At 41.2% G+C, this 25,270-nt stretch overlaps 1 protein-coding gene across 1 annotated transcript; it reads right to left on the bottom strand.

The window, feature by feature from the left end:
- Window positions 1-855: 855 nt before the first annotated feature.
- Window positions 856-24,906, bottom strand: LOC142969756 (uncharacterized). The gene is made up of 7 exons (XM_076109757.1): window positions 24,874-24,906; window positions 24,069-24,160; window positions 7,995-8,045; window positions 3,606-3,775; window positions 2,765-2,878; window positions 1,517-1,674; window positions 856-894 (listed from the first exon to the last, which is right to left on the bottom strand). The coding sequence occupies exons 1-7, from the start codon at window positions 24,904-24,906 to the stop codon at window positions 856-858; spliced, it is 657 nt and encodes a 218-aa protein (XP_075965872.1).
- Between the last annotated feature and the right edge of the window lie 364 nt (window positions 24,907-25,270).

Below are 25,270 nucleotides of genomic sequence, written 5' to 3'. Positions count from 1 at the left end.
GTGAGTTGAGCATCAACAAAAAGCCCTATTGAAAGATCAAATTTGAGAATGTAGCAATTTCTTTTGCTTTCATAAGTCAAAATACTTTGAGATCCACTGAAGGGATTTTTATTTCACAGTGCATGCACACACTATTATAGTTATACCATAGTTCTGAAAAATATAATATTTAAGTATGCTGTTAACGTAGTTTATAACTGCCCACGCTTCATTAATATTCCAGGTTCTTTATTGTTTCTACGTTATCTAATTGAAGATATAAGAATTTCGTTCTTTGGAAAAACTGGTGAAACGGCAGAAACACTGCAGCACCTCTAGCAACATGACACATTATGTACTCTATGTACAGTCTGATGCTGGTATGTGCTGCCTGTTTCAGAAGAAGGCTTTTAATGTGGGCAAGATAAATTGGTAAGCTACTTACACAAGGCTTTCATCAAAAATCCTATTGTCTCATTTAGATTAATTCTGCAGTATCTGGATTAATACTGGAATATTGGCGTTTGTGTAAACCCTCTTTTACAATTAAATAGGAATGCCTCCTTAGGCAGGATAATAAAAAGTTAAATTCACTACCGTTCTTCCAGTTCTCCTTTACAATTACTCTCTCACTCTCTCGGGCCAACCTACCAAATTCTTCTTAACAGATGTGCATGTACTTGGTTTGTATAAGTCACCTGTATCCATTTTTTAGTTTGACTTAAAAATATGGTCACAGAAACCAGGCTGTTGTGATACAATAACATAAATGTATTGTGTTATCGGATAATTTGAGTGTTGGCTTGTCGATTGTTGTTCTCTTCCTCCATGTTTGGCACTTAATCCATGTCCTCTACGTCTTTTCATGTTCCTTCCTCATATTTCCTCCTCTGGGTCAGAGCTGTGGTTGCTCATCTGTAACAGACAGACAGTGAGACAAAACAAAGAGACATTTCACTGAACTGTGAGCTCACAATTACTAAAGTGTAATTAAATGATGACATACCAGTGGAAGAAAAATCCACTCAGCACTTTATTATTACCGCCATTTGGTCACTTTAATACTTTAAGATGCATAAATGTTGTGTATTGTTGTGTGTGTATATTGTCTTATGGCAGTGCCAAAAGCAAATTCCCATTTTATGCAAATCTAATGGACAATAAAGACATCTGAAACTGAATGGTGCAAGTATAAATTGATTTTAAGGTAGTGGAGTCTCAGTAGTTGTTTCATGACAACTCACTTTGTAGCACAGAAACATCTGGTTAACTTCATTTCTTTCATTTCTGTGCAAAACTGAGTTTTCCCGTTTCTAAATTATTATTTCTTTCATCCACAAAATGGGGCCCCAAAAGACATACTTCTTAAGACAAATTAACAAAAATTGTGGCACCATCTAGACCTTTGTCATGAATCTCATTAATACCAGAAACTAGCATCATGCGGTTCTGACATCAAAAGCAAAAGGGACGGCCCTCGCTGATTTACTTTTTAGTCATTAGTCAACAAGTGCACACAGACTTCAGGTGCATTTACCGTGTGGTGATCATCATCGGGCTCCCTCGGGTCAGGTTTCTCTCTGTGGATTCGATGGCGGGAGCTGGGTGGAGAGAGGGAGGAGAGGGAGTGCTCGGGGCTGCTGACAGACAGAGCGTACAGTGAGCCAGCTGGACTGTCCTCTCTCAGGGGAGACCCTACAGCACAGGAATAAACAGATGCACGCATGGAGTTTAGGTGTGGAACTTAGGTCCTGTTTCTTTTGGAAAAGAAAATACATGTTTTCTGTGGTTCAAAGACAAAAACGTCTGTGCGCATCCCACTGACTTTGTACTTTAAAACAGTCAGAAAATAAGAGTGGGAGTGACAGGGGACAGCGAGGGGAAGTGAGAGACAGCAGAGCTAGATAGTGAGAGGCAGGGGAATCAAGTAGAGCCTGAGATACATTTTTTTCTTCTTTTTTTTTCGCCCCTGCCTCTCAGACAGCCTAAGTTTCCTCAAGTTGTTGACATAATTAAATTACGAATGTATCGAGTACAGATTTTGTAGTAACGACAAGATCATCCACCCACACGCACACAAACCAATGACAGCGATCAGATGAGTAAGTCGGTGTAGTCAAGTTACTTTTAGTCAGAAAATACTGAGGTCCAGACCTCTGTAACCTCAATGGCCATGGATAGTATGGACATTACATAGCGAACATACTTTTTTGATCAGTTGAATTAAGATTCCAGTAAAAAACAATTTCTTTAGGATGATAAAGCCTTGACCAGTTCCTTTCCTGAGCCGAAGCTGTTGTTGGCAGACGCAGTAACAGTATTGTGTTCAAACGTCCACATGAGGGCAGCAGCAGCTCTTCCCTCCATGCACACTGATCTGCTGTTGTTCTCAGTCCTTCATATTTGCCTCATCAGTTAGTTCCTTCAGCCACACTGTTTGTTTTGCTTGTTCCATAATTTACTCACGTTTATAAATCCAGATACCTGCACAGTTGATATTGGCTTTGCTTCAACTTTTAAAAAATGTGTGACTGGAGGGAATTAATTGATTTGTCAGGTAAAATAGGAGTGGCTCTGGTGGTGCAGTACATTCCCATCCCCCAGTTTCCCCTGCGACGCCGATCTTGAATCATTTTGATTGGGGTTGTGACTGGTGGAGCTAATCAAGCAGAAATCTGAAAGTGGCATATTGCAGAGTCCACCTAAAATGTTTTTTTTGATGTGCGAATAGATTATCTATCAGTTGATCTTGCGCCTCCTTTGTCTTTGTGAATGAATGTCTCACCTTTGTGGTCATTCCTCTGTGTGTCCATTTTGTCAAGACTGTCGAGCAGCCCATCGATCTGTGTCTTTATCAGAGTCAGCTCCTTTTTAATCACCTGCAACTCCTCCATTCCCACTGCAGGGATGAAGACAGTAAGAATGTAAAGGACATGAGGAAATTATTACACAACCTGAAAATCTCTTTAGAGATTAGTTAGATCATATTATCATATCATATCAGTTATCAAACAGGCAAATGCACGTATTTGCTTTCTTACAGAGAGTTAGCTGAGAAGATGGGCACCAGAGAGGTATTCACCGTCTCATCTGAAATGCTCTGCAAGAAAGCAAATAGGCATATTCTCAAAATATCTAACTATTACCCTTAATTCACTACTAAAATGTGACTATGAAAGAAGAAATGTGCATGCACTTTGGATATCTTATATCAAAAAAGTGCATGTTGGCCTTTAACTTTGATCAGCATGATCAGCATAAGAGTTTCTGATTTGCCAAATTAAGGAATCATGCAGCCGTGGTTTTGAATAAAGCTAATTTTCTCCACTGCATCGTTTCTCTCTTCAAAGGAGCATCACAGAAAAAGGGGGTTAAAAAAGTCTTTGAACTTCAATACCTAGAGATTGTGTGTTGTGCTTAAGTAAACTACACACAGCATATTTTGTCTGTGACTGCGTTATACTGAAAGGATGAGAGGCAAAAGATCTAATGATCCGAGGTTTATATTTATCATTTCATTTTTCATGTAAAGAGGCATTCCCCTTGCCAGAGTTTTAGACAAACAGTATAAATCTGCATCATCTAATGTAATCTTTTTCTGACTTGAGTCCATTCATATTACTCACACTTGGCTGTGGATGAACTAGTGGAGTGGGCTCTGGAGCTTTTGGAGTGGGTTCTGTCTCGACTGCGTCTGTTCCCAGAGGAGTAGGAGGAGGAACGGGATCGCTTGGCCAGACTGGGTCCCAGGGGCAGAGGAGACAGGGATGCCGGTACACGCTGGTAGTCATACACCCTAAAAGTTCAGTAGATACAATTGTAAAACAACTCGTCTTTAACTATGTGCATGCAGCCATTTTGCTGAATTAGTGGGAAGGTGTGCTGTGATTTTAATTGCAACCCAAGTGTTTGTCTAAAATCAGGAAGAAAGAGAGTCTGCTCACAAGCATGAGAGGGCAAAATGCTGCTTGTGTTTAGGCATCACTTCAATATGGGAACTTTGGCTGTACTTAAATGAAAACGAAAGGGTATTGTAGAAAAACTTGTTTATGTTCCCTTGAAATTTGTATCTAAACTCAACAGTTATTGTAATGTTGAAAAAATTCAAACCCAGCCCTAGCTCAAACAAGACAGGGATACAAGCTGGAAAAAGAGATATTAAAGGAAATATGTGTCGCTTGTGAAAAGCATCTGTTCAAGCACCTCATAGATAAATATGGATATGTATATTCTATATTCTTTTCTCTTTTACTTTCTATCTCTGTTTCTGTCTCTGTTGCGCTGGCGTTGCCTCCTCCCTGTGGACAGCTCTATGTCTCTAACTGTCACTGAATGTAATTGGTTCTGTCAGGGCCAATCAATAGCTCGCTGCCAGGCTAGTAGTGCTGGTGACATGGGGTGTATTACAGTCAAACTCTATAGTGCTTACAGAAACCACACTGTGTGTTGTTTGTGCATGTGTGCTTGTGTATGTTTCAGTAGAAATAGAAGTGATGTTGTGACCGAAGCAGAAAGTGATTTAAACACTCATGCACACAACGACCAGGTGAAACACCGCTACAGGCTCAAAACCAACCAACCGATCAGCAATGAGCAAAGCTGCAGGAAGCGTGAGAAGGCCAATTAAATCTATATATGATTATGTTTCTGTTAATTGTAGCAACGAGAGAGAGAGATTTGGCTCAAAGAACAATTAAAAAGGATAGCCAGGGTTTTTACTGTGTTCACCAAACTAAATAAAAAAAACGTTTAAAGACCATACTAATACCACAGAATGAAATGTAATGCCTTTTTCATGGTCATACTGCCGGTCAAATGATGACGTGGGACAATTGGGCCTGCGATTATCTGTCAAACATGAAATCATTGACATTTATATACATCTCAGCTGTTTATAACAAAGTAGGTATAATAATCAATTAACATGGCTTGGGTCAAGATAAGTGGCAGAATATTGATGGATGGATAAATTAAAAAATAATGAATTAATTACATTTTTTGCTAAAATTGACACTTGCCCATTATGAGATGATGAGCTTTCCATCTACTGCAGCGAACAGTAGTGACAGTGTTTGCTTGGTGCTGGCTGAAACGCCACAAAAAATGATTGAACAGACTCCTGCACGCACAGCGTATAACGACTCCTGACAGCCCGCAACCACACAAAAAACAGTGATGACTAATGTTATGGTCTACGGCAGGAAAGTCAAGACCTTTGCAAATTAAATCTCAGACTTTTTTATGAGAGATCTGAACTGAGTGCTTTTCAGACCTGCAGGTACCAAACCTTGATCATTCTGATCAACTTAATCTTTCCGTCTCAATCTGGATATATTTGGATCAGTCTGAGCACAGCCTACATGGTTTCTGCTGTTTGATGCCAGCCAACAACAGGAAGGTGAGCTGTGAGCTCCGAGGACTTGGAGTCGGACGGTAATGTAGATTACTGGTCGAGCTGACAGCCAGTTAGTCAGCCCGACTCCCTGAAAAATGTTCTCTGTTTTTCTCTTTCACCTGTTATATTCTCCGAAGCCTCTCTACTTGATACTGAGATTTCTGTGTTCTTCTCACATCCACAGTATGCAAACAGAGACGCACACACATCACAATGTCATATAAGGATGAAGTGTATTAGGCCGTCATAAGTGTGTGAGATTAGAAGCTTTGAGCATTGTCCGTGTGGAGAGACACAGAGACCAAAGACTTATGGGAGTTTAAAGTCCTTTAAAGCAGTTTGCAGGGGCAGATAGACAATGTGTTGTTCCACCGGCTTTGAAGTGTCATCTCAGAGAATGGAAGCTCAGACAATGAGCGACGAGTGAGGATTACAGAAAAGTGTGTGAGTGTGTGAGAGAGAAAGAGAGTGTTTGTCTCTATGGATTAGACCCCACACGAAAAGCAGCTTTGTCAGCTGGAGCTGTTATCTGTGTGGAAAGACACTTTTCTATCGTGTTCGCACAAGAGGACAGCCGACAAAAAAAAGTAATTTCTCTTTTTCCCACATATTGATGTTCCACAAAACAAACAAACACAGAAACAAAACACACACACACACACACACAGTCCCCACACACTCACACCCAGAGGCATATACATGTGCATGCATAGATATGCACACATACGCTTCCACACACAGCTGTCAATAGTGCAAGTCAACAGCATGGGGAATAATCATGCACTGTGTTAAAAACAAATTGAAAATCAGTGGTGAGTGTTCCCCCTGAGCATAGATGGAAAAATGCAGAGCAAGGCAAAACAAATGCAAAAAACAAAGAAATGATGACAGTTAATACTCAGACCAACAGAGCATCGATACGTGCGAGAAAGGCACCAGAATGAGGTGTGTATTCTGTGTGTGTGTGTTTGTGTGTGTGTGTGTGTGTGTTATGTGACTGCCTGCTTTTATTCAGATGTGCTGAGTGGAGTGTTTATGATTGAGGCCTGGGGGCTGTAGGAAGGTCCCTGCACAATTTCAGCGGAGGACCAATAATACAGAGTTACTCTGAGTGGAGCTCATTTTAACTAACTACCTCATCGACCTAACCACTGCTATTAACTGCACACTGCACAAGAGTGTGTTCTGCAGTAACATAAAAAAGGTAAACGCACAGTTCATGACACGTCCAAACAATACGCTCAGTTTTGGTATTTTTATTGAAGGGCATTATGTAACCCTAACGGATGGTTGTTGTCAATCTGTTCTGGGAAATTGACTTTAACTTAATCTTAAGTGGCCCGTTCATGTTTGGCAGTGATTTTCAATTAAAGTTTAGTCTCAGTAATTCACAGATTGAAAAAAGTGCTTTTGTCAGCTATAAGTTCCTGAGTTTTTGTTAGAATATCGTCAATCAAAAGTGAAGAGGTTTGGCTTTCTTAGTCTTTCAGTGAAGAGTGTATTTTCTTTTGGTTCCAGACTAGTTCCTTCTCATGCCCTCAATTTGGTTTAAAGTGTAGACACCAGGAAATAAAAGCAGTTTTTGTTTGTTTTCAGACAGAGACTGAGAGAAATAAGTTTTCTGTTTGACTTGACCAAGTGCACAACATGTTTTCCTTCACAGTCACTACACAGTGACACAGACGGATGTGGTAACAAAAATATCTGTATGTACCAATAATGTTTCAACTTAAAAATGTTGCAATATAATAGACATTAGCTTTATTATTTTTATAAGGATGTGAACTAAGAGATCATAAGATCATTTGTATTGACAGGACATACTAGTAACCCCCATGTCAATATACTATGTAAGCTACTAGGGCTGTCACAATATCAGATTTTCACCACACAATTATTGTGGCCAGAATAATTACATATACATGTAGATTTAAAAAAAAAAATAAGCAAATAAATAAGGCTATCAAATTCATTGTGAACTTTGTTTTGTGTTAGTTTTGTCTCTATTTTGGCAAATGAATGACACTCAAAATACAAATGTAAGAAGGTGGAGTGAGTCTGTAACCATAACTGCACCATTATATGTGTGTTATTAATAAGAAATCAATATTACATTTTTAAATTTTAGTTATCTTCAATACCGGTATATTGCGCCACCTCTATGTACTATGTGATTTAGAGCTATGAGCTGCTATAAACTCTGAATGTATTGCCTCTAAAATTCAAGGCAACATCTGTGACGTTACATGGATGCAGCTTAAGCAAATGATATAACTAAGTTTGCTAAACACAGAATCATTTGAGATTCAGCTAGAGTTACGATGCTCGAATGGGATTACAGATCACAAATCCACAAGGTTGGTGTCTTTCCAGAAAGTGTGCACTTGCGTGTCTGTGTATAACAAGTGAGCTCCTGGCTGTTGAGTAGTAACAGGCAACATTGCAAGCAAAGACAGGATGACGGACGGGGGACGGCTGTGTGGCAGACAGTGACGGGGAGCGGAGACTATTGGGAACAGCAAGGATAAATAATCCACTTTAGCCTCTTCCTTTAGCCTCCTGTGACACGCAGACAAGCAATAAGGTGTGTGAGCTGCCATGCGTGGCTTTCTGACATTACCTGTCATTGTAGTCCTCGTGGTGGCTGTCATAGTCCAGGTCGAACTCAGATCTGCAGGAGAGGTGGAGAAAGAGACGGGGGAGGTGGTTAGTAAAGTATTTGTCAAAACTACACCATGCGCCTTTACTGGGGCGATCACACATTTCACTTAACAAACAGCAAGCTTGTTTGGTGTGTCAGTGTGTAAATGTGCGTGAGCCTCAACAGATTTATACTGTACAATAACTTCATCTGGAAAGAATGCAGTGTTCATGATCTCCAGCCAACTAGAAAAAGACACTGGATTTGTTTTGCTGCAGCATCCAGGATGGAAAATCCATAGAAATTGTCTTGTGTGCCAACTGTACCACCCACTGAACATCTCATCTCATGTGTGCGCTTGGTGAGGTGAGGCAAGCAGTGAGGCAGGTGAGTGATGTAACAGGAGAGAACTGAAATGGGCTGGAAGCTGGAGCGAACCTGTATAGCAGACCAGAGGAAGTGGAGGACAGAAAAGTGACACTAAGCCGGAGCGAGATCACATTCTGGTGTGACAGACCTCAGCATTCCTCCCTAATCCGCACACAGTCCCTAATAATCCCTCCATGTTTCTCTCCCTCCCTCTGTCTCTCTCACTGAATCATCCCCTCAATCCGTCTTTTCCATTCTTTCATTTCATACTTTCTCTTTGTTTGAACTGACTTCACTCTTTCCATTTCTCTTTCAATCAGTCTTGCACTATAATTCAATTCAAGAGCTTGACTTGCAAGAGAAGTCATTATGTGCACTGTAAAAACAAGCACATATATGATACAAATGAAGATTTCTGCATACTGTTACTGCATTGAAGATTGTTGAATCAGTACATCATAATGACTTAAACCCAGGCAGCAACCTCCGGGTCTGAAAAGTGATGCCAATGCAGAAGCGCCTTAAACTTGCATTATCTCTACTGGCCATCAGGGGGCGACTCCTCTGGTTGCAAAAACAAGTCTGATGGCATGGAATGATAAAATGACCCTACTTCTCACTAAATGTATTACCTCCAAGACTGTAAACATGAGTTTATGGTCTCAATCGCTAGTTTCAAGTCTTTTTCAATACAGCATGATGTTCATTTAGTAAATTATGGTCCCGTTTAAAGTAAAATAGACGATAAGTGTACTTTAGTGCGTGGCTACCTTGTGACCGACAGGTCGCTACCACGGCGTTGTCCGGTCTGAGAGTTGTCCGTGTTTTGTCTTACAACTTGAATCCTTTTACAGTGTGTTTTCAGTTCATAGAAATTAATTGTAACCATTTTGGCTGCCTAAATATGTCTTACTCAGCATTCAAAACGGCAGTCCACAAACCAATGGGTGTCCACTTCGTTACATAGACTACGCTAAATTCTGCACTAGTTTCACCAGCTAGTTGGTAACTGCGTCTGTGTGGTGCTAGGCAGGTATTGTACAGTGCATCTTTAGAGCTTTTTTGCTGAAAACAGCAGGTGAGAGTGGTAGGAACCAAGAACCAAGACAGCAAAGCTGTGGGCCAGAAAATCAAAACAATGAGCTGAAAGACACTAAATGCTCCATGGAGCTGAGGGGAACTACAGTTCAAGGAATAATTCTCAATGAGTTAGTCACGAAGAGTGAGCCTTTTCAAATAGTCTTTTCAAATAGTCAAATAGTCTTTGGATCCATTGTTAAAATATAGTTTTTTTTAGACGCTTTAGAGCAGGGGTCACCAACCTTTTTTAAACTGAGAGCTACTTCAAGGGTACCGAGTAGTACGAAGGGCTACTTATTTGATACAAACTTCCTGAATAACAAAGTTACACAGATCACCTTTTAATAATAATAATATATGTGAAGAAACTGTTTGATCACATGTCAGTTAATTATTCCTCACAATAATTATTAATAATGATTTCCACAACAATGATGGTATAGCTACACATATATATTTAAACATGCAACTTTTATTTCTGTTAATCTGTTTCAACATTTGAAAGTCAGAGGTATCACATCTCTGATATTTTTGTATCATCACATGATTAAAGCCGGTTACTTTTGCACATAGCGCCTGCTGGTGAATGATCCAGTGGTAATGTAGAAATGTTGCGAAGTCTGGGTCACCTTTGCATTGCGCAATGAAGCCTGCATGCCGGCCCGTCATCGCGGGAGCCTCGTCTGTTGTCACCGACACCAGCTTTTCCAATGGTACCTTTTTCTCCACGAAGAAACTAGTAACGAGTCTCGTCTATATCCGAGCGGGGGATCCAACCCTCCGAGGCGCACGAGCGTCTTCGGGCGCCCGCGTTCAAACCTCTAGTCTGGGCCTTTTCGGTCGGATTGCGTTGCCTCGCCTCTTCCCCCGCCACCCCTGAGTTGTTGCCCGGCGGCCTGTTCCGAGGATTTACGGACCTGACGACAGGGTGCGCTCGCGGCGCGCGTCTGGCGCCAACAGGAAGCGCCCGCCATTCAGAACCTGAAAACCTAGTGCGGCTGCCTCGTCCAGGCTGTCCGCCGTGCGCCTCCGGGTACCCGACTCTCTTATGACAAGAAATATTGTCATTTTAAAATCTACACTAATGCAAGCGTTTTTGATTAAAAAAGAACAGCAACTACAATTTTAGACGGAGCTCCATGGTGACTAGTGCTATTTTTAGAACATGTCTCGCGGGCGACTCACGTGGTCCCTGCGGGCGACAGGGTGCCCGCGGGCACCGTGTTGGCTACCTCTGCTTTAGAGTCAGCAAAAACGGTGCATTTAAAGACAAAGTATAAAACTCAAATTGTGTAATTTGATCTCTGACACATTTTAAAGTGACTTGTTACCATATATTCACATCCAAGTGACAACCCATGTTCAGACAATGTATTGGTAAAAAAAATGTGATTTTTGTTCAACATATTTTGGGAAAATAACACACCCAAAGTCCTTGCCATCTGCTTATCTGTCACTCAGGGAGGCAGTGATTCTCCTGGTTGTCGTCATGCTGCTCATCTCAAAGAAGAGATGTTCTTTTTGTATGTCAGGATAAACAGCAGGGGACTAAACCAAATACTTCTCCACATTCAGAATTACACACACGTACAAATATACACAGACAAACATCACCGGGCTGTGAGGTGCTGTGAGTGTGCTTGTGTGTGGGTCTCTGGATCTGAAGTGTTGACTTATTTTGGAGTGGACCGTAATCACGTCTCCTCCAGCGTTGCTCTCATGGGCTCTATTCTGTCTCATACCAGCTGGTTTTCAGAGCTCAGGAGGCAGGAAACCACAAAATAATTCAGTGCTCATGTCTGAGCTGCACACTTGCCAAAAAATGCAAAGCGCAATTTTAAATCTAATTTAAAGACTGCCCTCTGGTATCCTATTTGGAATGAAGGAGGTCTACATAATGTATTAGCTCATTTTGTTTCTTGATTCTTATGCATTTTGGGACACAAAAGTAAAAAGGGTATTTCTAGTGAACTGTCCTTTTACAGTACAGTAATCCTTCATCTTGTACCACTGAAGGACACAGAGAGGCAGAAGGACAAGAAAATAAGGACTCCCGGGTCCTCTGCTGAGCTGAGCATTCTGCTCTGAATTCAGCCAGAAGAGAGATAGAAAATAACTGCTATTCACCGAAATCCTCACTGAGGGGGAAATAAGCTGCTGCTCGTTCTCCGTTTGTTTTTCTCGCATTGGCGTTCCCTGGTTTACCTCCGTCATTGTACATTGTGTCAGTTTGTGTAGTGCTCTGCGGCAAACTTTATCATTTGTCCTACCTTTTTTTTAAATAATCGTTAGTTTTATTTATTTTTTTACTTTGTATTTCTCTTGTCGTTGTTATTTCATGCATTAGACTGCATATTTTTATAAAATATATTTTCATATCTAAATTCTACTTAACGCTTTGTTATTGTTGGTCATTCTATTACTTTATCATAATCACTTGAAATGTAGTAAATAACAATTGATAACAATACATTCTTACATATTTATTATTGAATCCTTTATTTAACCAGAAGGGTCCCATTGAGATACAATATCTCTTCTGTCCAGTTTAAGTAAAACATTTTCATGAACAAAAACGGGATAGTGAAGCTATGACAATGACATCATCATGTTTGTTATTTAACTACTGAACGTTGAATAATACATATTCTATATTAATTTGGTCAACCGGTATTTTCATATTAATTAGTGAAGCTAAATCTGTGACAGGTTAGCGCAACCCATTTTGACTGTAATTACATCCAAAGTGAACAGCCAAATGATGGGTAACTGTGTGTTTGTGTGTGTGTGTGTGTGTGTGTGTGGGGGGGGGGGGGGGGGGGGGGGGGTTAGAGAGAGAAGAGAGATAGAGAGGCAGATGGACAGCAGGGTCACTAAAGGCTAATTAATTTCTTTTCATAATTTCTCAAGTGCCAAAGCAATCCATTAGACATGGCTGGCTATAAATCATCTCAGCCTCAGCGTGCCTGTGTGTGTGTGTGTGTGTGTGTGTGTGTGTGTGTGTGTGTGTGTGTGTGTGTGTGCATTAGTCAAAGACGAGTTGCTTTTTGTGTGAACAAAGCAGCCCAGAGATTTCCTCCAACACGCACACTCAACACCCGCTGTAGGCAGAAATCCATCAGTTTCACTCCAGCTGAATCTATGGCAGAACCTCGAAGGTGTGTGTGTGTGTGTGTGTGTGTGTGTGTGATGAATTATTAGAGATTTAGTTCAATTGGCTTAGAGCCCTGACAGATGCAATTTAAATCTTGCTGACAATGCATCAAAGTGACATTTTATGTGAGATTCTTGCTTTCTCGATTGTGGTGACATCTTTGGTGATAAATATTCACTCTAGTCTTTTCTCCTGCACTTCTTTTACAATCAATTCACAGCACTGTTAACAGTTCTTTGTGTAGTTATCAGAATGAACAGTTTAAATAAGTTGATACAATATATACAAGTTATGCTACAAATAACGGCAGAATTTCAGTTCTTGTCTGAAAGTAACCACATCTCCAGAGATAGAAAAAAATATATATAAACATGCCACAAACGTGCTATCACCACTGATACGGTTGTCTCAACACGATACGATTAATATGTATGCACAGTATTAAACAGACTTGCAGTTGGGCATTACAAAGCAGCAACTGACTTGGGCCCAACCTGAACAAGTCACTGAGTATATTGCACCTTGAAAATAGCAAAAATTCTAGTGAAGAGCCACACCGGGATTCATCTTTAATACCTAGTGAGAGAGACAGCCAGGAAAGGGGGGGGGGGGGGGAGACGGGCGATGACATGCAGCAAAGGGACCTGGGCCGAACTAGAACTTGTGCCGCTGCAGTAAGGACTCAGTTTTAATGGTTTGCGATCTATCCGGTGAGCTATGGGCGCCCCAGTAAATGCCTTTTTTCTTTTGCTGTAGCTAAGCATTTCCTTTTTCACATAAATTATGTTCCTACATGACTGCAAGAAATCAGGTGTGCACGGACACGCACAAAATGGAAGAACAATTTGATATCATTCGACGTGTATAGTATAAAGATTTGTATAGCACACTTGTATAGCACACAATTGAAGAAATTAGTTCCGGTTACTTCATTTCCCTCTGTCCGGCTCCTGAAAATGTGATGGTCATCGAGTTATATTTCAATTTGTAATTAGGTGAAGGACAGGCATGACTGTGCTCCGTTGAAACTACGGATTTAAAACAGGACAGAATGCAGATTTAGTTAAAAAATGATTGGAGCCAATACTTGAAGATTACTGAGAATGCTCTTAAAATAAAAGAGGGGATGTGATTTTGCAGATTATTCCTGTGTGCTATCAGTAGAGGTCTTTCCTAAATCAATTCTGCAAGGCTCTTGAAGCAGCAACTATATTGTAGCAGGTGACAGAGTCTAATCATTTATAATTATCTATTAAAATAGAGGCACCTTTTACGTCTCTCATTGGAGCACTACAGGGGTTAAGTGTGTACGGAAGCCTCCCAGCATGCTTTGTAGAAAAGTATTAATGACGATGAGTCTCATGTCATGCGTGTGCCTCCATTTTAAAAAGTGTTAATGTGCTCCTCATTGTGTTCCATAATATAGCCATTGTTTTCACATCTCGCCTGTTACACAATTAGTCATATGAGCAAATGCAGTCAGATTAGAGTGATGCTGTGTGACAGTTGGTGACATTCTCAATGTGAACACAAAGGTGGGTTTATTGCTGAGCTTATGGTGTGTCTGTTGCTAACAATAAAGCTGCAGTTGAAGTTTAAATCTGCCGCTAAGTTCTTCCAACTTGTGAACCCCAGCTCATCATGTTACTGTATTACTAACGGTGCAAAATAAGGACAGTTGCCAAAAACAATGTCATGAAATGGAGTGAGAAAGACCAGACCTTGCAGACTACACGCTTCCTTCTCTTATATTTATTCTTATAACCCCCGTTTGACTTTTTCACACAAATCAACTTGGTTCAGTCACGCTTTTTTTTTCTGTTAAGAAATAATTCTAGGATGAGACATATTCCCTCCTTTAAAGTGCGGAAAAATGAATCTAGAGGTTTTGTGTCTTCATGCTTAGATCACTGTAATTATTTGTATACTTGCCTCATCTTCTAACAAAGAGAAAGTACAGGGAGCACATTACTCCAACGTTGGCCTCTCTCCATAATCTATGGAGTTTACAGTTAAATAAAACTCTGGTAATTACCTATCAAGTAGTGCAACATGGTGAGGTACCTGAGAACATTTCTGCATTGATTGGGGTTGTGTCTAAGTACATGTAACTTAAGGAAGATTTACAGTTTTTCAATCATCAAATTGAACAGACTTTTTAAAAAACCTTAACGTTTTCAGTCTGATCATGCTTATATTATTCCTGCATTCAATATATTTTTGGCATCTGTAACAAGCCTGCCTGCCTTGCTTTGTGCTTAATGGTTTTAATAATGAAACACTGTACAATTTGCTTTGAGAAGCACTATATAAATACATCTTTATTACTTACTTAAGTTGAGACCAAATACTTCAAAATGTATTTTCTTTTGCTTATATAGGAGCAACATAATCCTGCATCATGGTCACAACACTCAGATAAAGGTTTAGTGCTGAAACCTTGTGAATATGATCCAATAGCAAACTTTAAATGTGTGCAGAAACCTACCCTGTTCTCATTTGAAAAACATAAAGTGATATGTCTCAAGCTCTGTGTGACCGAAAGATTTTAAAATAAACTGTGTTTTTGCATTAAGACAGGAGTGCAGATGGTTTGACCTTTTGTCATTGCACATTTTTTACTTGTGGCGATTTGCTTTGGTAATATTTGTTCATGCAGCAAACAGGTATATAGTCAGCAGGTGGATAAATGAGAGAAATTGTAATGGGTTAGAAAGTCGAAAGAATTATGAGGATTTGGTGTCGGGTCACGAAATCACAGAATAAGAGACAAAGAGCCTTGCTGGCTATGAGTGTTTCCCTGTTCCCTCCAAGTTTAATTTCCACTTAAAGTTACAGCAGTGACTCCCACAACTCCATATCTCGTGAGGCCAAAGAAAGGTTGTTATATTACTCATGTCAAAGTGAAGTGCAGTGAGACATGATGAAAATCCAGCTGATGAAACCTTAGGACAGGCTGCTTGACTGAAGAGAGTAAAATTTGTGTTGAGAGCAGCTAACAGTTACACTTTTCCATGCATAAACCACAGTATGTTTCCGTAGACATTACAAATTCAACACACAGCTAGCCAATCAGAAGAGACGAGAAAAACATTAGTGGTTTCTTGTCCGTCGCGAGCAAAACGGTAAATTCTTGTTATATGTTGTTATAGCCACATATGCCATAATGTCGGCAGAGGGAGGAAGTTGGCGTTGATGGATGTGTGTTGGATTACTTTAACCATGACCGCAATTCTTCCCAACACTTAAATGGTTATTAATCATCACATTGGCTAATAAAACATTTTTTTTGTTGTTGATTTGTAACAGTTTTGGAAGGCACTGAGAAAAAATGTAATCTTGTCAATAGTGGCATCAGATTAGAAAACACTTTTGTCATTTAATCTGAAAAACTGCATTTTCCCGACAACATGGCCCCGTATCCAGAGTAAAATGTGAAAAAAAACTAACAAAGCAGAACAATGGAGAGACAACACATTGGAATACAGCCCACATCCACACAGAGAGACTGACAACAGCATGCAGTCAAGAAGAAATTAGATTACTGTGCGTAAAAACTGAGCAGTGGGATTTTTCTTCTTGGCCTGTCAAAAAATGAGAAAATTACATTTGTGTTCATGGATTGACAATGAGGGGAGAGACAGAGAAAGAGAGAAAGAGATACCATGGGATGTTAAGGGTGAGTATGATCAAGATGAGAGCAGAGAAGCTTTGATGGGGGAGGAGGGGAAGATGAAGGGAGTGCTGGCAGCTCCCTCTCTCTCTCTCTCTCTCTCTCTCTCTCAGACACTCTTGAAGGACAGACAGAACTAATCTATTCCCTCTTTCTCTCTCATTTAATCACTGTCGCTGTTATTCCCTCCATTTTACTCACATTTTTTACTTTTTTGTAAAATGCACGAGTGATGCTTCAGAGTTGCCTGCTTTCAATACAGATGCATACAAGCACTGTCAAACAGATGATTACAATAACTAAACCGAATAATATATTTGATTGTTTCATATCAATTATATGTAATTTGTATGCAGCATTAGCTACTTACACCAATTTTTTTCTGGTTGGGGTTTTGCACACACAAAGACATATACTGTTAATTATATGTGTGGGAGACCTTCTACTGTGACACTACAGTACACTATCCATTAAATAAATCTCAGTCAATTAAAGGCATCAATGAGCAAGCCTGCTTTATGGCAATATTGGATTTACAGGAATATTGAAATGAAGTTTCTTGATTTTCCCATCTGACATTATTTGGTATTCCTATCTGGTTATTTTATCAACAAAAATCATTAGTACAGTATAATATCACCATGGATCACCCTTACAGACGATTTAATCCATACTGCTTACCCCCCCCCACACACACACACAACACAGCTTTTACAACTCGTCCTGAGGGAGAACTTACATTTGACAAAGAGCATCTGAGGTCCAACTTAAAGATGTAGCGATCACACACTCTGCTGCTTTAATCAATGATGTGTGCAGGACAGTAACCGATCAATAACACATTACCATGTAATCTGCTCCTTGACATTCATTACTGCTTGGCCCACTGATCTGCATCATTTGGATGTACTGTATGTACTGTGAAATGGTGATGTACAGCTACAGCCCGGAACATGAGAGGTACTAGAGTAATGCCAACTCCAGGAGCTCATATTCATATCCTACATGCATCAAGGTTAAATTATAGCCCGGGAGAAATTTATTCAGTCGGAGAAGTCGAGGTACATAGATAAGGATTATGTTTCAGATTGCACTCATCCTTCCTCACTTTAGTTTAAGTAGCCCTGAATGGCTGACAGCCCTTTCGATTTGATTGCAGCCACATCAGAAAGAGGAGCAGAAGAGAAGTGCATTGACAGAGAGGAGCTGGGGAGTGCTGCTGCATCAATAAGGCATTGAACAGGGGCCGGGACTACAGCTGGAGCTTAACAGGCAGTACCTATCAGACAAAAGACATGCATCAGGGAACAGGAGACTCAATAAAGAGTGTCCCAAAGGAGATTTTTTTCTTTCTTTGGTCCATTTGTCCATCACAATGCATCCTTCTTGTCCCCTTAGAGGTGAACTCATCAGTGATAAACTAACACTCAAATGGTAGGAGGAGGCAGAGCCAACTTGCCAAAGCTCTTAAACAAGAGTGGATAAAGTGGGTAGGACAGGGAGGGTGAGAAAGGGTGGAATGGCGCATTTGTTAAAGAGACAAGGAGGATGGGGACAGAGAGAGGGATGAGTCAGATTCCCCTACAGCTGTCGGGGTGTGGACATTCCTGACTGATGCAGCCAGCTTGTAGGATCAGCCATGGAAGAGACAAGGCAGGGTGTAGCATGGTATGGTTACTGTTTGATTAGCCAAAGAATGTCAGAGTTGGAAATAATGAGAGATTCGTGAATCAGCCTGTGTTTTTAGCATCATTACCAGCAAACTGTGATGGAAAACTGACTATTTGACAAAACCGAGTCACACAAGACAGCGTTTTTAAATGATTTCCCATCAGGATCGAAGACAGTGTCTTTACAGTCTGTAACCATTAAACCTTAATGTCACCATTTGCTGCTGGGCTTTAATCTCACAGCAACTGAAGAGGTTCAAAGACTGAACAGAAGCTCTGCAACACTAAACACATAAAAGAAACATAACAGAGAGAGAGGAAAAAACAGTGACGCTGCAGATACAGTATGGAGGAGAGGGGCTCACTGTTTGACCCTGGACTGTCTAAACAAAAGATTATAATCTGCCTTTCAAATCAGGCAGATTTACAGGTGTTTATTGTGAAAGCCCAAAAGCGCTTTAATATGAATTACTCATTTAGCACTCCTGCAGGACAGGATATGAATAAATGAATAATACTATACATGTTTTGCAGTCACAATGAAAACACTTTATATAATCCAGTCTGATCAGGTGTTACATTTGGCCTCGGATACAGGAATACAAAGTAAGTCTAAAAATAATATCACAGAGCCAAAAACTGCAACTTTAAATCACTAGAAGACATGCAGTATAATCTGTGTCTTTGTGGGTGCTGCAGTGATTCCTGTTCGAGTGTGTACAGTATGTGGGTGTAGGTATGTATGCGCACTATAAATATGTGCATATGTAGATAAATGTGGGTTTAGCTCGATGTGCTACAGAAACATGCACCCCTCAGTAGCGTCAACAATGTGGCCTAATCCTCCTGGAGGCAGAGTGTGGTTGGAGTGGGATAAGAGCAATGCTTCCGCATGACTTGAGACCATCTGCACACAACTCAACACGCAAACGCTGCTACTTTATTTGTATTTTTTAGCAACTTTGAAAATGTTCTTTTGAAATAAAGCTTGTTGTTGTTGTTGTAGCTCATGAGGGAGTGAAAGGTATAGTTGTCATCTGCCTGTTGGTGATGCAGTGCATTAACTTCTTCATATATGAATATGTGTGGCTTCTCTCCAGGAGGGCCAACTGCTTTTGCTCCCTAACATTCATCAAAAGCTCAGGGTCTCGCTGGGAGCAGTAATTGGAAATTTCAGAGTTCAGGTTATTTAGTGCTTATTAGCAGCATTACACAGCAGTAAGGTGACAAGTGACATTCAGGGCCTCTCACAGAGAGACCCCTCTCCTCCACCCATTAACCGTAAAGAGCTTAAGGAGCACAGATATCTAGACACTTCCTCTAACAGGGGCGACTACCCCCGTCAGAACCAACTTAGAGTACAAAGTTAAAAGGTTAGCCGAGGCTGCCTGGAGTAGTTAATCCTTTCAGTCTTTTCAACTCTGTCAAGCCCCTGCATCGTTTTCATGTCCTGAACTATGCTGTTGTCCCGAAATCATCGAAGAATTAAAAGCTAAAAGTCACTTCAGCTCAACTGCATGAAGGGCAAAGCAGCGTGGTAACACCGGGCACAAATTAACGTCTTTGCTCGCTACCAAAAGGAAAGTAAAAAAAGACAAAACACCAAAGCTCTGAGGCCATGTCCACACTACTCCGTTTTTACTCCGTATTTGCTACGTTTACACTGAGCAGCCACACTACGCCGGAGTTTTGGAGCACCCTAAACGGAGGGATCTGAAAACTCCGGCGAGGTTGGAGGTGTTTGAGAACTCCGGGGTTGCGTTTGCGTGTGGACGGTCGGATACGGATGTGCTTAGAAAAAATTACGCCCACACCCGTGTTCGCTACTGGATTGGTTCTTGGCAACCATGACGTCTCCGTCCCTGATTCGTCACACTCACTATCACGTGACTCGTACCCGGAAGAAAACAAACAGGGCTACCAGCGATTCATTTCAACATGGATAACTAATTGCAAGCGCTGCTGCTAGCACAACAGCTAGCAGCAGCTATGCAGTAAAAGCCTGCATTTCTGTGGAGGAAGCAGCTGTTATTGGAGTGATTAGCGAGCGGCGTGACCGGCATCAGCCCTATGGAGCAGCTCATTGTTTTTAGATTCTAATGAGAAGACATGCTGCTCTAACGTTTTACTTCTTCCGTTTGGTAGCCTTGAGAGACCTTAGTCTGTAAGTATGTATTTATGGAGCATGAAAATATGTACGTAGATATATTCTATTCGCGTGTTTAGTATAACATTTGTGTTGTATTAAATGCTAATCGCGGTTAGCATTTCTCCATTGGCGGTAATGTTAAAATTAGCTTAGAAGCTAGCTAGGCGGACATGTTACATGCTGGCTATATCATGGATTGTTGTTTTGTATTCGTGTAATGTGTATAGGGACAGTTCGTAAAGCCATATTTCATATTGTGCTTCCACAGTTTTACAAATAAAGATTCACACTGAAGTCTTGAAACTCTTCTATGGATTCCATGGTCTTTATTTCACGGATCTACTGTTAGCGATCTGCTAAGCTTTCCTGCACGAAGGAAGAGCAGAATAGAGTGAGAGACGTGTGTTGACCACATGTATGGACCCATATTCTAGTAAACGTTTACGTGTAAGTGTTGATTTTAAAGTAAATTTGATGTGAGAGAGATAGACCCGCACCGCTGTAATGCTAATCGCGGTTAGCATTTCTCCATTGGCGGTAATGTTAAAATTAGCTTAGAAGATAGCTAGGCGGACATGACGTTCAGAGCTACTAGTGAGAACAGACATCAACAACACGGAGGAAACGAGTGAGAGACCACATTGATGGACCCATAATCTAGTAAACGTTTATGTGTAAGTGTTGATGTTAAAGTAAATTTGGAGAGAGAGACAGAGTGAGTATTTTTTTTTTTTTAACTAAGCAAGCAATTCACTTCCTGTTTACACCGTCACGCGCATGCCCAGTGTAGTTAATGGTCACGTGCTGTCCGCCTTCGACGGCTGCCGTGTGGACGCAGATCAACTCGAGAATGATGCTGAAACTCCCGTGTGGACGGAGATCGTTTCTATTTGACAAATCTGCATCCAAGGAGAAACGGAGTAGTGTGGACAGGGCATGAGTGTGTGTGTATGTGTGCGTGTTTGAGTAGCCGTCTCTAGTTAGACGTTGTCATCCAGCCACCAAGCAAACAAATCCAGTTCTCTCCTCGGACAACAAGAGAAGATCTGAACATTTAGGGGATATCTAGGGCAAATAATAAGCTGCCATTCAAAAAGGTTTTAACTGTGATCGACATGGCTGACATTTGCCGAGTCAACCTCAGACTGCAGTCTGCGATCCTCACTGGACAACACTTAAAGCTGACATTAGCTACGTGAAGTCAACAACCTCCCTGTATCTGCTTCACTTTTGTCAAGATAGAGATCGAAAAAGGCAGAGAAATCGAAAGTGAAGAGACAGGGATGTGTTAAAAGAGGGAGACAAGTGTACTAATTGTACATGTTTGTACTTAGACAAGGACTAAGAAATCTGGTACTGCAGATTGAGCCATTAGCAGAAGTCTAAAGAGATCCAATAGTCAAGCAGAACTGGACAGAAACAATGCAGCAGAACAAATAGCAGAGTTGCTGGTTTCCCCGTCCTTTGGGATGTTTTTTTTGCCAAACATCCTGAAAGAACCCATTCGTATTACATTATCTAAATGCTTATAAATGCAAGTTTCTAGAGAGTGACTCTCTTTATTTGGTATTGTGAGTGCATGCATACATGTATGTGCCATGAGGGTCACTGGGTTCACTGATATTCTGTTGTACCTCTTGGGACATGCAACCACTTGTACTTACACACTCACACTTTCTTATATACGCACACACTCTGCTAACCCCCATTACCCCTCTGTGCTGACAGAGAGCTTTTACAGTCCAGGGCGAGAAAAGGCTCTCCTGCTGCCTCCCAATCGCTGACAAAGATACCCCTCCCCTCCTCGCTCTTTTTCACTTCACTCCCGCAGTCTCTTATTCCCTGTATCTCTTCCCTCGCCAGAGCACAGCACTACCCATTAAGCGATATAAGCAGTTGCTTAGGGCCCCCATGAAAAGTTTTTTTTAATTTTTTTAAATGAACACAAGACAGAGTATTAAAAATGTAACTTCTAAAAACTGACATTTGTTGCCATTTTTGCTGAAAAGAAATTGAAAAAACAATACAGAGCAAAATAGACGCCTAAGGTAGGCAGAAAGTCATTTCCTGTCCCCTTAAAAATAAATACTCAAAATGAATGAACAAGACAAGAACGAAAGTCAACATTAACTGGGATAAGTTTGCAAGCTATTCTTCGATAGCTTGTTAAGTTGAATAAATTACACTTGAAGTCTCAGTTTAAGAAAGTGGTACAATTCAAAATTTTCTTTTCTTGGGCAATTTCATGTTAACATGTTATTCAAACAGTGCACGTTTGTCTTTCTTTCTCATTTGATCATTGCAACAGATTATGCACAATGTTATTAGTTATTTTAATCAATGTATGTTCTTCACCATATGGTTGCCTTGTGCATCGTATCTTTTTGGTCGTGTCATATCCTTTCTACATTCGGACATCTTAGACATGAAGACAGCTGAGATTCAGCTCTTTCCAACAAAATCGTAGGGTTGCGGGGTAATAGACAAATACTGTATTTACTGTTGTGTATTTAAATATTGTGTTGCTGGTAATAGTCTTACATTAGTCTACATGCTTATTATTCCTTATGTATGCTTAAACTAATCTTTACAATTTGCAGGTTGGTTCAGTGATATGTAAAGAGGGAATGCGTTAGGGGGGCCCCAAACCATATACTGCTTAGGGCCCCCAAAAGTCTAGGTCCGGCCCTGCCAATCGCCCTATCTCTGTGTCATTTTGCAGCTCTCGCTGTCATCAAAAAATGAACTTTGAGTAAGTTTTCTTTGTGTTCTGTTCATGGTCTGTAAAGTTCTTGTCAGCTTCAATCTGGTGATCCAAGCAGTAAGAAACAGCACCCCACAATCCCTTTGAAACAGAGCATCGACAACTACACAGTAATACAACAGCACACTGGCCGCTCTAAAAGTTTCCAGACATCAGCAGCCAGTTGATGGGTACGCAAGTTCAGTGTGCTTGGGACGCTGTGGCATTTGTGTGAAGTTCCTATGCTCCTGGACTGGATTATCCAAGTATTTTCGGAGATACTATGTGGTGAAAGTCAATTGTTTTTATGGTTGCATTTTTCACAGGGCCTTGTGAGGCAGGTTGCTCCCCTAAGCTTACTGACTGTCTAAATGCATGCCAGTATTGATTGTCCTTCCTCTGGCCTTTCACACAGCCTTGCTGAGGACACATTAAATGCGTTATAAGCCATTATGGGCTCCAGGCCTCACATCTCACCTGTCTAACTGAAAATATTGACATATTCTGCTCTGAGAAACTTTCTACTTTTTTGGCATAGCCTCTAGGTGTGAACTAATACCTGAGCAGTGTGTTAGTGTGTGTTTGAGTGAGAGAGAGAGAGCTTGTGTGGGTGTGTTTGTTTATGTGTCTATGCACAGTATACCCTCTCCGTACTGTGCTGAACACTGGGGAGCATGTGTCAGTGAATGGCTGTGTTGGGTACACGCAGGGACATTGAATCTGTGTGTGCTGGTACGTGTGTGTGTGTGTGTGTGTGTATGTTTGTGTGTACAGGGAGCAGGCTCGTCCTCCTGCTGCCCCGGGGGCTCAGAGCCCATTTCCTGTTGTGCAGTGTGATAAGTTTCCCTGTCAGATCCTCCCAGCACCACTATATTTCTGATAAGCTCCACTGCTAGTTTTCCCGACCTCTGGCACTGAGATCAATTTGAGATTGATTCAGAATGCCCTGCTGGGCCGAGCTGGAAGATCAATTTGAGATGGATTGTTCACGCCAGGGGGCCAATGACACGCAGTGCAGTGCTCACTTGCTTTCCCTTCTTTGCTTTCTTCACCCCTCACTCTCCCTGACTGTTTCTTTCTCTCTCTGAAATTTTTCTTTCCTATCCACTTCTCTCTCTTTCAGCTGTTTCATACTGTACTGTTAATGCTCTGTATTACACCCTGGATGTCTTTGGCATCAATCCTTGTTCATGCCTTCTACTCTACCTATCCCACCTGCTTCCCTTTTCTCCTCCCAGCGTTGAGTAGGCAGCAAGGATAGAGATGACTTCATTAGCAGGGGGACCAACCCCTGTAGGCTGATAAGCCTGCAGGACAGGAGAGATAACTCATCTGGGTTGGTAACACAGCTAGAAATACATGGATAGAAACCAACACACACATATAGACACATACACACACACACACACGCACACACACACACACACACACACACACACACACACACACACACACGGCTGGAAAAGTATTTTCATTTTCCCAGTTATGCGATCATGGTCATTCTTGCCAACATGTCATGAGCTACTGGTGTCACCACTGCTGATTCATGACCTTTCTCCACAGAGCATCAGGTCTACAGCCTCCATATCACTCTCCTTTCTTCAACAGTCTCGTATCATCAGTTGACCTCAGCTGTCTCAAAAGATGTGGCAGTGGCCCTGAAACCAGCAGATGCACTCTCCTCCCTTCTCTGCACAGAGTGACCTTTTCCTCAGCAGTACATCCACCTCTAACTGCCCTGACCTTTACCTACAGTACACCCCCCTCGCATCTCTCCCAGGAATGGACTGCAGACAGCAAATTGTCTGTGCATCCATCCACGCAGAGAGAAAGCCGACAAAGAACAGATGGAAAAGCTGGACATAAAAATGAAAATGGCAGTGATACTGTTAAACTGATGCTGAAGTGGAAGGGAAAGGTACAGAGGCCTTTGATGAATGGCTTGTGGGCTGTTTTTTGCTGCAGCACAAGCGAAAGCTTGCATTAATTAGACACTTTGTTGCCAGTTGTGGTAACTCACTTTCTCACTCAGGATGGTGTAAGAGGATGCCATAGGTGGACGAAGTCAACGCAACGTCAACCTTTGGTTTGTGAACTGCCATTTTGAAGCGTCGCCTGTTTGCAACCAAAAGCAACATGACAGGGTGGAGCTAAGTACAACTGAACCCTGAAAAGTACATTTTTAGGCGACCAAAACTGAATACACACTATGAAAGGGTTAAAGTTGTAAGATGAAAACACAGAAAACACCAAGACCTGCAACACCGTGGTAGCGACCTGTCAATCACAAGGTAGCCACGCCCTAAAGCAACCCTGCTTCATCATCCATTTTACTCTAAATGGTACTTTAATTTACAAAATGAGCATTATGTTGTATTGAAGAAGATGATGAAGAAGAAGAATACATGTTTACAATA

Source organism: Anarhichas minor, unplaced genomic scaffold, assembly GCF_050575085.1.
Source record: "Anarhichas minor isolate MPS153535 unplaced genomic scaffold, ASM5057508v1 ptg000042l, whole genome shotgun sequence".
In the NCBI taxonomy this organism is placed as follows: Eukaryota; Metazoa; Chordata; class Actinopteri; order Perciformes; family Anarhichadidae; genus Anarhichas; species Anarhichas minor.
This window is presented reverse-complemented; position numbering and strand designations above follow the sequence as displayed.

What these genes read in the sequence shown, in the direction of transcription:
- LOC142969756 (XM_076109757.1), bottom strand. Translation starts at nt 24,906, where the DNA reads ATGGCATCCTCTTACACCATCCTGAGTGAGAAA. An exon ending in GGAGGAGAAAAGGGAAGCAG is followed by an intron (nt 8,046 to 24,068) that starts GTGGGATAGGTA and finishes CCTCTCCTGCAG; the next exon opens with ATCTGAGTTCGACCTGGACT. An exon ending in ACAGAGGAATGACCACAAAG is followed by an intron (nt 1,675 to 2,764) that starts GTGAGACATTCA and finishes CCTGTGCTGTAG; the next exon opens with GGTCTCCCCTGAGAGAGGAC.